This window comes from Erythrolamprus reginae, chromosome 1 (genome assembly GCF_031021105.1).
Source record: "Erythrolamprus reginae isolate rEryReg1 chromosome 1, rEryReg1.hap1, whole genome shotgun sequence".
In the NCBI taxonomy this organism is placed as follows: Eukaryota; Metazoa; Chordata; class Lepidosauria; order Squamata; family Dipsadidae; genus Erythrolamprus; species Erythrolamprus reginae.
Genome location: NC_091950.1, coordinates 286,374,147 through 286,387,982, shown reverse-complemented (window position 1 = coordinate 286,387,982; position 13,836 = coordinate 286,374,147). Strand labels below are relative to the sequence as shown.

General features: G+C 43.0%; 1 protein-coding gene across 1 annotated transcript in view; it reads left to right on the top strand.

The window, feature by feature from the left end:
- The window catches only part of RNGTT (RNA guanylyltransferase and 5'-phosphatase), a 160,261-nt gene that overhangs the window by 123,183 nt on the left and 23,242 nt on the right, over nt 1-13,836 (top strand). The window contains exon 13 of the mRNA XM_070733192.1: nt 1,831-1,931. Coding sequence (XP_070589293.1) covers nt 1,831-1,931 — 101 coding nt within the window. The remainder of the gene's footprint in view (nt 1-1,830; nt 1,932-13,836) is intronic.

Below are 13,836 nucleotides of genomic sequence, written 5' to 3'. Positions count from 1 at the left end.
CTGGTTGAAATGAAACCTTGTATGGTTTTATTCCGTGTTAGCGCATCTGAAGTTTAGCCTTAAGAGATTGTGCTTTGAGAGAGAAGTCAATTATGTAGGGGCCTGCCTTACAAAAAAGTTGTTGATTGCCCGGAGAAATAATAATACATACAGATAAAATGTTTGCCCTCAGTCCATACCTTAAACATTCTACTAGACAGCAGTGCGTTTGCCATAATAGGAATAATCAAATACAGTATAATGGGACATACAAGGGCATCATTTATTCCTTTTGAGACAGCCAGCTCCACTGAATTAAAACTTTATACAAAAAATCTAATTAAAGATCATATCTGCACCTGGGGGGAGTGACAGAACACTAAAGACAAAAGTAAGGAAGAAGCAGTGGGCAACATATCACTATAACCTGATGGCAGAACAGAAATAATAGACCAGATTTTTGTGACATCTGTTTGATACACTTATGAAGTCAGCTATAATCAAGGAATACAGAAAACTTCATTTGTCCTCTGAAATATTATTCTGTCTAAGGAGAATTTGCTTGTGACTGGAAGAATGATAAACAGTAGATTTAAGAGCCATCAAAGGTAGAAGGTGCAGACAGTACAGAATTCTGGGGCAGTAGATATAACAAATAGAATATCTATGTTATAATATTACAGTTTAAGCATTTATATACACACATACTTAATTTAATGAGCATTCTTAACAGGTATAAGTTTGAAAAATAATTCTGTCAAGGACAATTAATCATGTTGATTTTTACCAGATAAAGCTGAATTTTTGTATTGTAAGAAAATCTATTCTTTTTTACTATCTTTATATAATTAATAGTGCAGAAACAAGGAGATTAGATACAATAAAAAACCATATGATTCAACCATCTACAATATCAAACAGTTTTTTATGCACAGTTGAATCAATGGCTTAAACCCGTTGACTTCAGTGACTTTCAAAATGTCTAACTGGACATAACAGTATTGTTGCCTAACATTACAATGATTACTTTTTACCTTCCTAAAACCATGTGTAATTTCTTCCAGTTCAATGTTAGGTAAACAAATAATCATCATAATGTTGGGCAACAATACTGTTATGTCCAGTTAGACATATTGAAAGTCACTGAAGTCAACGGGTTTAAGCCATTGATTCAACTGTGCATAAAAAGCTATTTAATTTGCTAGTCTGCCATATAGACTTAAATACACTATTAGCATTTCATTCATGAATTATCAATCAATCTGACATCTGAAAAATCAAAGTCTGATTACTGTCTGGAATTGAAAGTTTGAATTGATTGAAAAAGGTGGGGAATTTTCTCACTTCACTTTATCCAACCCACACAAATTTTTCAATAAATACTCTCAGAAGATTAAAATGGATAATATGAATAATGTATATTGCATTATACACATGGAAGCAAGATTTTTTAAATAAACTCTTTAAGAAAAAACACTCTGCCTTTATTATTTGTATAAATAACTCAAGTTGGTTATCTAATACTTCCTCCTCCTCCTATTTTCCCCACAATAACAACCATGTGAGTGACTGGCCCAAGGTCACCCATGCCAGCTTTTAATGCTTAAAGCAGAACTACTGGTAAAAGTCGTAGTGATCCTGGTCTTCTGGTTTGTAGCCAGTTCCTTAATCGCTAAACCACTGAATCTTAATAAACTTCTTTTGGTTACTAATTGCAATGCATTCTGTGTTGTACATCTTAAGAAAGGATGATACAGTATGACTTTATAACTATTTTTCTTCAGATATTTAACAGGTTATTAAATTCTGGCTTGTAAGCAAACAAATAAACTTTCATTTTTCATTTTTAAGAAATACAAGCCTGGACGGTGTGATGACATTTTGAAATGGAAGCCACCCAGTCTAAATTCAGTGGATTTTCGTCTAAAAATTGCAAGAGTTGTTGGAGAAGGGTATGTATGTCTTGCATGAGGAATTTATTATCAGAAATGAGCTGCTGGTAAAAAGAAAAAAGCTACAGGCAAAATTGATTAGCATAAGAAGAGATTTATCAGGGAGGGTAATCATTCTGGGTTCAGAAGCCCAGACCAACATAGGAACAATAGATGAAGGCAATTGCTTGAGAAGGAAGCTGAATATAAATAAAATAAAAAGGCTGTGCAGAGAGTGACTCTGGGGCAGAAATTCACATGGCATCTCAATTTTCTCTTTTTTTCATCTATATACAATATCTTCTTGCTTGGTAGGAAGCAGATGTATCAAATATTATGAAACCCATAAAAACTCCAATGTAAAGAAACAGAAACATAGAAGACTGACGGCAGAAAAAGACCTCACGGTCCATCTAGTCTGCCCTTATACTATTTCCTGTATTTTATCTTACAATGGATATATGTTTATCCCAGGCATGTTTAAATTCAGTTACTGTGGATTTACCAACCACGTCTGCCGGAAGTTTGTTCCAAGGATCTACTACTCTTTCAGTAAAATAATATTTTCTCATGTTGTTTTTGATCTTTCCCCCAACTAACTTCAGATTGTGTCCCCTTGTTCTTGTGTTCACTTTCCTATTAAAAACACTTCCCTCCTGGACCTTATTTAACCCTTTAATATATTTAAATGTTTCGATCATGTCCCCCCCTTTTCCTTCTGTCCTCCAGACTATACAGATTGAGTTCATTAAGTCTTTCCTGATACGTTTTATGCTTAAGACCTTCCACCATTCTTGTAGCCCGTCTTTGGACCCGTTCAATTTTGTCAATATCTTTTTGTAGGTGAGGTCTCCAGAACTGAACACAGTAGTATTCCAAATGTGGTCTCACCAGCGCTCTATATAAGGGGATCACAATCTCCCTCTTCCTGCTTGTTATACCTCTAGCTATGCAGCAAGCATCCTACTTGCTTTTCCCACTGCCCGACCACACTGCTCACCCATTTTGAGACTGTCAGAAATCACTACCCCTAAATCCTTCTCTTCTCCCCTGCACTGTTCGGAGAGTCCAATGTGGGTTGTTCTTCAGCCTCATTGGCAGGGACTGAGTTAAAAATTAACATAATTATCATGTCCTGCCCCCCTCTGCCTCCTCAGGTTCAGTCTTAAAAACTCAGTCATAGTGTAGGGACTATGAGTTTTCTTCTCACAGTATGTGAGATTTATAGGATGTTTACTAACAATAATTTTTCTCCTTTTTTCCCCTTTCTCTATAGGAGGAAGACCTGGATTTCGAGAACCACTGCCCTCCGGGGTATTGTTCTCCGTCTCTTCAATCCCTGAGAGGCCACTGCTCTCCGGAGTATTGCCTTGCTGAAAGGGATCGCTGGATTGGGGTCCCTGACGCCCGCGATCAGACCCCCCCCAACCACTCTTCCAGCGCAACGAGTCTCCGAGTATCAGTTCTTACCGATCAGAGGAGCAATCAGCACACAGAATTTCCCCATGGGGGGAAATCAGCTGTAAGGCGATCCCAGCAGCTCCCAGACAGCGTTCCTGCCGATCGGCAATGGAAAAAGAAAAAAAGATCAGCTGTTCGGAGGCCCTTTGCAGCCAATGTTTCCCCGATCGCTCAGAGGAGCAGCGATCGAAGGAATTGAAGGGGGGGGGGGTGCAGAAGGTGATCGCCGAGCCGCCCGAAGTTGCGCCCGCCATTTTGGCGCAGGGCCAAAGCCTCTGAGTCCCCCTCCGGCCGTTTGAGAAGCAGAGCTTTTCCTGCCTGACGTCACGGCCGCCATCTTGTCTGATAAGGGGTCAGAGTGACTAGGCTCTTTTCAGCCTATCCCAGGGCTGCCATCTTGCTTCAGGGCGTTGCCAGGACAACGAAGCTATTATGGGCTTCTACCTGGTATCCAGCCAATCACGAGCAGGAAAAACAGATGACGTGTTATTTAGGGGACACCAGCTTCCCTAGTCCACCATTTTACTTGCTTTTAAGCAGTAACCTCGTGTTTTTGGCTCGGTGTTGTTCCAAACATGTCTCAATCCAGTCCCAGCGCTCCTGTGCCCTCCTCCTCCAAGAATAAAAGTAAGGACAAGGGGCCCAGCTCAAAATCTAAGAGGAAGAGCTCTCAGTCCTCCAATGCACTAAAGGAGGCTGAGAAGAAAATAAAGGACCTCGAGGCCCAGCTGGACAAAGCAAAACCGAGACAGGGGCCTAGCCCCTCAGCCATGGTTATTCCACCCGTTTATCAAAGCCCGCTGGGTCCTCCTCCCCTGCCATCGGCCACCTTCGAGGGGCCTCCTTTTCAAAGCGCTGGGGGTCTTTCACCAGACCGCCCATTAAGTGCCCCCCCACCATCTGAGGGATTTCAGAGATCACAATGGAGCAGGCCTGCCTCTCAACCTCCAGCAGCTACAGCCACATTCACGCCCACAGCAGCAGGGCTCAGGGGCTCTACAGATAACTGGCAAGCCATGTCTCCCTCGGTACAAGACATGATTGCTTCAGCTTATGCACAGGGCATAGCAATTGGGGCCCAACAACAACATCAATCCCCACTGCCACCTCGCCCCAGCAGGCAGGATATCTGGTCAGCTCCTGCACCTGCACCTTCCCTGCATGACTCCTTTCAGGAGGAGCAAGAGTTCAGAGAGGCCTTTTCAGACCCAGAGAATGAGCTGTCGGGGGATGAAGCCACCTTACCAGAACAGCCTGTACTAGCAGGCTTATTCAAGGCACCCTAAATAAGGCCAGAACCACACTAACTTTGACCAGTGCCCAAAAGACGGCTGACCAGGATGTGGGCACATTACCCGCTTCCAGACTCATTAATGAGCCTCAAAGGGACTCAGAAACTATCCCTGCAGTGCCGATATTTGCAGAAAACATAAAGAGGCCCTGGCAGCAACCAGCAGCAGCTCTGGGTCCCTCAGCTCTGGACAAGAAGCTTTACTCCTTCGATCCAGAAATAGAGGATTTGCTCCAATACCCGGCTGTGGATACCCCGGTTACCTCACTAATTTCTAATGCCCTGGTTCCATCGGAGATGGCGGATGGTTTGCGGCCCGACGATAGGAAGGCTGAGAACCTGATCCGGCGAATGCACCAGCTATGCGCCTGGTCCTTGAGAGCTGCTATGGCAGCCTCCTTCTTCAACCGGGCCTCAATCCTTTGGCTTCGAGACATCCTCCCCAGGCTGGGCCCGGAGGACGCTCGCCTTCGCCAAGACATTAATAAATTGATCGCCTCCACGGAGTTCTCCGCCAATGCCACCTTGGCTGCTTCTAGGTTTTCATCCAGGGCGATGGCTACCAACCTTTCCACTCGACGCCTAATATGGCTCCGCTCTTGGCAAGCGGACGCCAAATCGAAATGGCGTCTTGCAACCAAGGGACCACACTTTTTGGAGAATCACTAGACAAAGTCTTGATCGAGGATAAAGACAAGAAAAAGGTGCTGCCAAGGTCGGCGAGGAGGCAGGACAGGCGGGCAGCCCCATACTACTGAAGGCAGCCCTTTCGAGCGGACACGGCAGCGCCCGCGGCCTCAAACACCAGGCCATATGGACAGAGCTCCTACACGCAGCCATCCTTCAGGTCCGACAGAACAGGTTACGGAGACAGGAACCGACAGTTCCAACAGCCCCGCAGATCCTTTCGGGGCGGGAACAGAGGAGGGTACCGAAAACAAAAATGACTTACCCATCCAGGTACCCATCTGTGGACGCCTGCAGTCCTTCTCAGGCTCTTGGGCGGCTATTTCCACCGACATTTGGGCGCTAGATACCGTGAAGAACGGTCTGCGCATCAACTTCCTACAGACTCCTCCGGACAGATTCCTACAATGCCCGTCACTATCTCAACCAAGACGTTCCCTGATTGCCAGGGAAGTACAACACCTGTTGGACATTGGGGCAATAGAACCGGTGCCAGTACATCAACAAGGACAGGGGTTCTACTCTATCGTGTTCTTGGTCCCCAAGACGTCCGGCGGCTACCGCCTGATTCTCAACCTCAAGCAGCTGAACATCTACGTTCGCTACCAACGTTTCAAGATGCATTCCTTACAGTCAATCCTGGCATCCATCCGACACCACGACTGGATGACCTCCATCGACCTCAAAGAGGCGTACCTGCACGTACCAGTTCATCCACATCATCGACGTTTCCTCCGCTTTTGTATACAGGACCATCATTTCCAGTACAGGGCAATGCCCTTCGGACTTTCATCGGCCCCCAGAGCTTTCACCAAGCTTCTGGATGTACTGACAGCCGACCTGAGAACCAGATCCATTCGTCTCATGGCCTACCTGGATGACGTAATCATCTTGTCCAGCAGCCCTCAACGGGCCAGACTAGATCTACAACGGACAATACGTTCTCTAGAGACCTGTGGTTTCACGATCAACTATGTGAAAAGCCACCTGAATCCAACCAAACAGCTCTTACATTTGGGAACTCTGATAGACTCTGCAGCTGGAATCGTTTACCTGTCATCAGAGAGGCAGCAGAGGGTGAGGACGCTGATAGCTTCTATTCAGCACCGCACCAGGGTCCCCTTGGCCCTTCTATCCCAGCTGCTGGGAGTCTTCATCTCCTGCATCAGCATCGTCTCATGGGCGCGGCTGCACGCCCGCCCGCTTCAATGGCTCCTCCTCCCCTTCCAAAGAGCACGCATGAGCCACTCCAAACACCAGGTACGTCTCACGTTACCTGTCCGTCACTCTCTGCCCTGGTGGATGTCCCAAGCGCTGACCAGAGGCTCTCCCTTCCTACACCATCGGGAGGTGACGATCACCACAGATGCGAGCCTCTCCGGCTGGGGAGCACATTGCGGCTCCAGAGTGGCCCAGGGTCTCTGGACAGCAGACGACCTGAGGGACCCCAATATCAACTTGCTAGAACTAAGGGCAGTCTTCAAGGCACTCCACTCCTTCAAAGACTGGGTAGAGGGACAGCATGTCCTCGTCATGACGGACAACGTAGCAGCAAGGGCCCATATAAATCATCAGGGAGGTACGAGGTCGGGCCGTTTGATGGAGGAGGCTCACTCCCTGATGTCTTGGGCGGAAACACACCTGGTCTCGATCCAAGCAGAACACATCTCAAGATCAGACAACACCCAGGCGGATTGGTTGAGCCGCACAACCATCGACCCGGGGGAATGGTCATTGAACCCGGAGGTTTTCCAGGACATTATACACCGTTATGGGGAACCGGTAGTGGACCTGTTCGCGACCCACCTCAACAACCAAGTGGCCCGATTCTACTCCCGGTTCCCGTGCCCGGGAGCCGACCGTATCAATGCGCTCCTCTCCCCATGGCCAAGGGGTCTGCTCTACGCCTTCCCTCCGACTTGCCTTCTACCCAGGGTAGTCTCCAAGATACTCTCGGAGCAGGCGGAGGTGATTCTCGTCGCCCCCTTTTGGCCCAGACGACCATGGTTCGCGGACTTGATGGATCTCTCAACCTCCCCGCCATGGAGGATCCCATACCACAGACTCTCCCTCACCCATGGGTCGTTGGTGCACCCAGACCCTCAGTGGTGGAGGCTTGCCGTGTGGAGATTGAGGGGGACCGCTTGAGGGTGGAATCCCTGTCGGAAAAGGTCATCCATACCATCCAATCGCCTCGACGCCCGTCAACAACTCGCATTTATCAAGCGACATGGGCAGCGTTTTGTAGATTCTGCAGAGCTCGAGAGATTCCCCCTCGCTCAGCCTCCATCTTACATCTATTAGACTTCCTACAGAAGGGGCTGGACGAAGGGCTGACCCCAAACACCCTTCGCAGGCAGGTGGCAGCTATCGCCACGGTCTTAAGACCAGACCCCCTTCGACCGATTTCCCATCATCCATGGGTTAAAGACTTTCTCCGAGGAGCCTCGAATCTTTCTCCTCCAGTTATCCATCACTTCCCATCCTGGGATTTGACTTTGGTCTTACAGGCCCTTACAGGCCCTCCTTTTGAACCACTGAGAGAAATCACGCTTCGCCTTCTATCAATCAAAGTAGCGTTCTTAGTGGCCATCACATCTGCTCGCAGGGTGTCGGAACTCGCGGCATTGTCAGTCTGGACGGACCTTTGCGTGTTCCACCCAGATCGGGTTACTCTTTGGTTAGATCCCAGCTTTCTGCCGAAGGTCAACACAAGATTTCATAGATCCCAGGACATAATATTCCCGGACTTCTGTACCCACGGCTCACACCCGTCAGTCTTACGCTGGCACAAAGTGGACGTCTGTAGAGCTCTAAAGATTTACATTCGACGGACCAGCTCTTTCAGGAAATCAGAAGCATTATTCGTTTCCTTCTTCCCAGGATCCATGGGCAACAAGGTGTCCTCTAAAACTGTCAGCCGATGGATCCGGTCCTGCATCATGGAGGCATACAGGACATGTGGGACGCCTTTGCCAAGGACAATCACGGCTCACTCTACCAGAAGTGCAGCCACCACAGCCGCCTGGAACACACAGGCGTCGATCGATGACATCTGTCGGGCCGCAACCTGGGCGGCCCCCACGACTTTCATCAGACACTACCATATAGACTCATTCGCTTCATCGGAAGCGGCATTCGGTCGCAGAGTGCTGCAACGGGTTTGTGTTCAGACACCCCTGGTCCAGCCTATCCCGCCCTAGTTGGTTTGCTTGGGTATATCCCACATTGGACTCTCCGAACAGTGCAGGGGAGAAGGACCGTTGAACTTACCTGAACGGTCTTCTCGCTGCACTGTGAGGAGAGTCCAAACCCTCCCGGCTTCTTGGCCCAGGGGTTCAGTTCGTTACCAGTTTAACTTCTTAGTTAATAAAATTGGTTTGTTTACACTATTCCTTCGTTTTTTCTTGACTGAACCTGAGGAGGCAGAGGGGGGCGGGACATGATAATTATGTTAATTTTTAACTCAGTCCCTGCCAATGAGGCTGAAGAACAACCCACATTGGATTCTCCTCACAGTGCAGCGAGAAGACCGTTCAGGTAAGTTCAACGGTCCTTCTGAAGTTTTTGCTAACACAGAACTGGATGGAAAGTAATTAAATCAGTTCCACATACTAATGTAAATTAATAAAGCAACTTTTCATCAAGTGCCCAGATCTTGGGGGGAATGCTTTGTCAACCAGAATTTGGAGCACTTGTTGTAAATTCATCTTGTTCAGCATCATTGTAATGTTGAATGGTAGCTGAATGAGTGGACATAACTTGAAGACTACCTGCATTCTCAAACTTCTTAAAAAAACCTAAAATGCAGTATTGATAAATCATAATCCAACAAGCTCCCTTGTAATGCTTGAATATAAATCTGTAAACAATTATTTGTTTTGTTTTCTTCTTTTAGTTTTGGATGTTTTTCTGTTAGATTTGTAGATCTATTGAAATAATCCATAGATGTAGCTAGACTAGAGAGTATAACATTCAGTCACTAAATTACATTTAGCATCAGTTTGATATTCCTGTCCCTTTTCAAATATACTCTGGAAAATCCCATTGTATGAGCAGAAGTGTATAATTTGTATTACATATATTTTCCTTTGATCATGGACAATCTTACTATTGAAAAATTGAAGGGTAAATTTGAAAATTTAAATCGTTTTGATGCTACTTCTGTTTCTTGTTGGGTTTTAACTACCATCATCACTCTGCTCTAAAGGCGGCTTTATGAATATGGAATCAATCAAACTGATACAAATGACTGTAGCTCAGACTTTCACATTTATAGTAGTAGTTTCAGCAATTTTGAAATTGGTATCTCACCAAGGAGAGGTACAGCATGGCACTTAGACTCCGAGTCTACGGAGAGGGGCGGCATACAAATCTAATAAATAAATAAATAAATAATAAATAAATGTACCACCGTCTCTAAGCTGTTTACAGAGTCAGCATATTTTCCCCAACATTCTGGGTTCTTATTTTACCGATCTAGGAAGGATGGAAGGCTGAGTCAAACTTGAGCCTGATGAGATTCAATCTGACGATATTAGCCGATGTAGCCAGCAGTACTGCACTCTAACCACTGTGGCACCATAGCTCACTCTGGTATGCTTGAAAAGCAGTGCAAATCATTGCCACCTTAGATTTAATTCATGTACTGTCTTATGGGTGAATTTTCTACTGAGAGCTTCAAATGAGACAGTTTGCATTGACTGACTAAAAAGAAATTGTAGGTTTTAGCAGATTTCCATTATTTATGCTTTAACAGTACCATCCAAGTTCTTCCTGCTTGTTGTGAAAAGTATGAAAAGCTATAGGAAGGTATTCAGTATTTTTAATAGTTGTGCTATTCCTGTGTTATAAATGGCACATTGTTGTGGATATTTCATCTTTATAAATGATTCTTTTCAAAGAATGAGAGAGGCAGCATTTATGCTAAGAAGATTGTGATTTAAGAGTAAGCATAAAGAACACATCAGAGGAAGGGGAGTGAAACTGCAGAAGACAATGTCTTCCGGTCATTGCAAAAGTTTTTGGGAAGAAGAAGTTCAGACTTTGCAGAACTCCTCCTTTGGAATAAGATTTTTCTCTAATGGTTTTAAAATAGAACCATGTCAGAAGACCGAAAAAGGTACAGAGAAATCTGTACCTTTTGATAACAGGAATGTCAAAGGGTGGGAAAATGTCAGGAATTTTCTAGACAGACAGTCACAGACACATATGCACACACTGTACTCTAAATTACAATGGTGTAATTATGTGTTACATTGCTTTTCAAGTAAATAAATGGTGCTTATTATCTCTAACCCCTCCCACCCTGCCTCCTGCTTTGCTTAACAAATTGTACAAACCTTTTCATACAGACCTTTCTTTACAGAGCATTTTAGTATCTTAACTGTTTGATTCCTTTCTCTTTGATTCCATGTGTTTCTTAGCACAACCTTGATATGCTTACTCTGCTACACAGCTTCATTATTTTCATTTCTTGGACTGGTTTTAAGCCTAGAGAAGAGAATGGGAAAAGGGAAGACAACTCTTTTTTCTGAATTTCCAGGAATTGCAGTATCTTTGTCAAAGGCCTTGCTGATTTCTGATCTGTCCTTGCAAACCGTGTTGACCTTTTCTCCAGCCAGATTTCCCTGCCAATTGTTCTTTCTGATCCTTTTGCTGGTCCTCAACTACAGATTCCTCCACTGACTTATGCAGCACAACCCCCCCCTCCAATTACCTAACAGTTCTGTCAATTTTATATATTTTCCCCCAAAGGCAGACATCCCTTCTGTCAGTTGTATTAATTAGGCAGGAAGTTTCTACTGTCTATGTGACACTTTGCATGGATCTGGCAAATAGGCAAAGACATAACCTTGAGACTAATTTACAACTCTGACCCAAGCAGGACATCTCATCCTGCTACAAAACAATTTGCTCTTCCGTTAACTGAATATTATTACATTACGCTTGATACTGCTTTGCAGTTGGTAGTACTGTATTGCCAATTAAAGAAAGAAACCCAATAGAGGCCTGGAATTTATATATTTTGGCCGAAGAATATATCCTTTATATAATACAGTGTTTCCCAACCGTGGCAACGTGAAGATATTTGGACTTCAACTTCCAGAATTCGACAGCCAGCAAATGCTGGCTGGAGAATTCTGGGAGTTGAAGTCCAAATGTCTTCAAGTTGCCAAGGTTGGGAAACGCTGATATAATATATAGGTCAAACTACACTTCAAGACAGTTATTTCTGTTGGTAGGTATTAACTTCAATCACAGATCTTACAAATAATTTTGGATTTGCAAAATGTTAGAAAAGAGAGATTGCCCCAACTTATTAAAAACATACAAAAGCCTTATTAGTGGCTTAGTCTTGAAAGTAGGTCAAATAAATAAGAAAAATAATAATTCGGAACCGTCTTCTGCCATACGAATCCCAGCGACCGATAAGGTCCCACAGAGTTGGCCTTCTTCAGGTCCCGTCAACTACACAATGTCGTCTGGTGGGCCCCAGGGGAAGAGTCTTGTCTGTGGCGGCCCTGGCCGTCTGGAATCAACTCCCCCCAGAGATTAGAACTGCCCCCACCCTCCTTGCCTTTCTTAAGCTATTGAAGACCCACCTATGTCATCAGGCATGGGGAAATTAAAATACCCCTGGGCTTATATTATTTATGTATGGTATGATTGTGTTGCATGGTTTTAATAATGGGGTTTTAGATGTTTTTTAATATATTGGATTTGTCACATTGTTGCTTTTGTAGGCTCACAAAGTCTCTCCAAGTCTCCGGAGAGGGGCGGCATACAAATCTAATAAATAATAAATAATAAGAATAAGAATAATTAGACAGAAGGTTTTTTTATATTTAATGTAAGAAAATGTCATTTTTAAAATTAAAGTTACAGTATATTAAAAGAAAATATACTACTCTTGGCATCCATAGAAAAGAATTTAATACAATAAATACTTAATTTAATAGATTAATAGGGGATATTAGGTTGGGTAGGCTGTTAAATATGAAACGCATTTTATAGAGAGTTCAGTTTGTATTAACTACAAATATTGATAACTATTTTTATGAATACATCCATTATATCCTATTTTTATGAATACATCCATTATATCAAGTCCTAAAGGAGAGTTTAGGACTTGATATGATGGATGTATTCATAAAAATAGGATTTTATTCTACTTCTCATGTTCTCATTATTAATACCAGCTCAGAACTTAATACGGTATTATATGATATGATATTCCTTATTTGCAATTAATGACCTTTGTATACCAGATTCTATTGAATTACTACCGGTATGCGCCCATCCAGTCATATGGGACATCCTTATAACTGTTATCACACTACCTTTCATTTTTCTTGTTCTTCTATCTGCCTTTCCTCTCCTTTTTTCAAAAAATAAAATAGAAAAAAGGCACAAATTGTTAAAGTGCTGGGTTTTTGTTTTCGTTTTCGTTTGGCTTTGTCTTAAAAATGAAGCTTTGTTGTGTATTATAATTTTCCGGAAGATGAAACTATCACAGCTGAGTAATCTTTGCAGTGGAAAATATACTATTTCATGACGATGATAAATATTGGCTGTTATCAACAGATTTGAACTGGCTTAGTTTGAGCAGAACTTTTCAATATTTCATTATAAAGCTTACTAGTGTTACAAAATTGTATTACCACAAATAAATCAGCAAGCGGATTTCACTAGAAAACCTACTGGACTCCAATAGCTTGATTAAATTGAATTTAAGAATCTTATCTATACATGGTTCAGTTTTCAAGACAGGACAATGAAGCTCTGTGCCATTTGGGACATTTTCCCATTCTATTGAATATTTCAGATCAATGAATAAATGACTGTTGAATATTAAATGTAGACTATCCTTGCCTCCTCCTCTTCTTTTTCCTAACCTAGCATTAGCTACAAAGAAATGGGTTATTCTTCATCCCTTTTGTCTTCCTTAATCTATGCATTCTGTTTTGTTTTTCACATTACCTCCCATTATTCTCCTGTTTGCCCATTGCCTAGAGTGTTTCTTTAATTAGAAGCTTCTATTCTGTTTTCCCCTCTATTACTTTGCTTTAGAATAGTTCCTGACATTATATGTAATTATGTATTGTGGTTACTCCATAATAACTCTGTAAGATATAAATAAAGCCCAGATTCTGCGTTGATTGCTGTGATTTTGCATTTGCCACAAAGTTGTTATTACCTGTGATATTAAGAATTATCTTCATGATTAAAAAAAGATGGTTTTGGTTTGTTTTTAAAGTATACTTCCTTTAACAGACTAATAGAAACAATATTGAATTTATATAGAAATTGACAAATATACTTCTACATACTTTAAATGGTGAAGAAAACTACCGTATGTTTCAATATGTTTATTGAATTTTTAAGACTTCACTTTTTTATTAGTCTATCGGAATATAAAATACAAAGAAAAAAAGACATGAAAAAGTAAGAAGAAAGGGAGGGGAAAAGAAGGGATATAGTGTA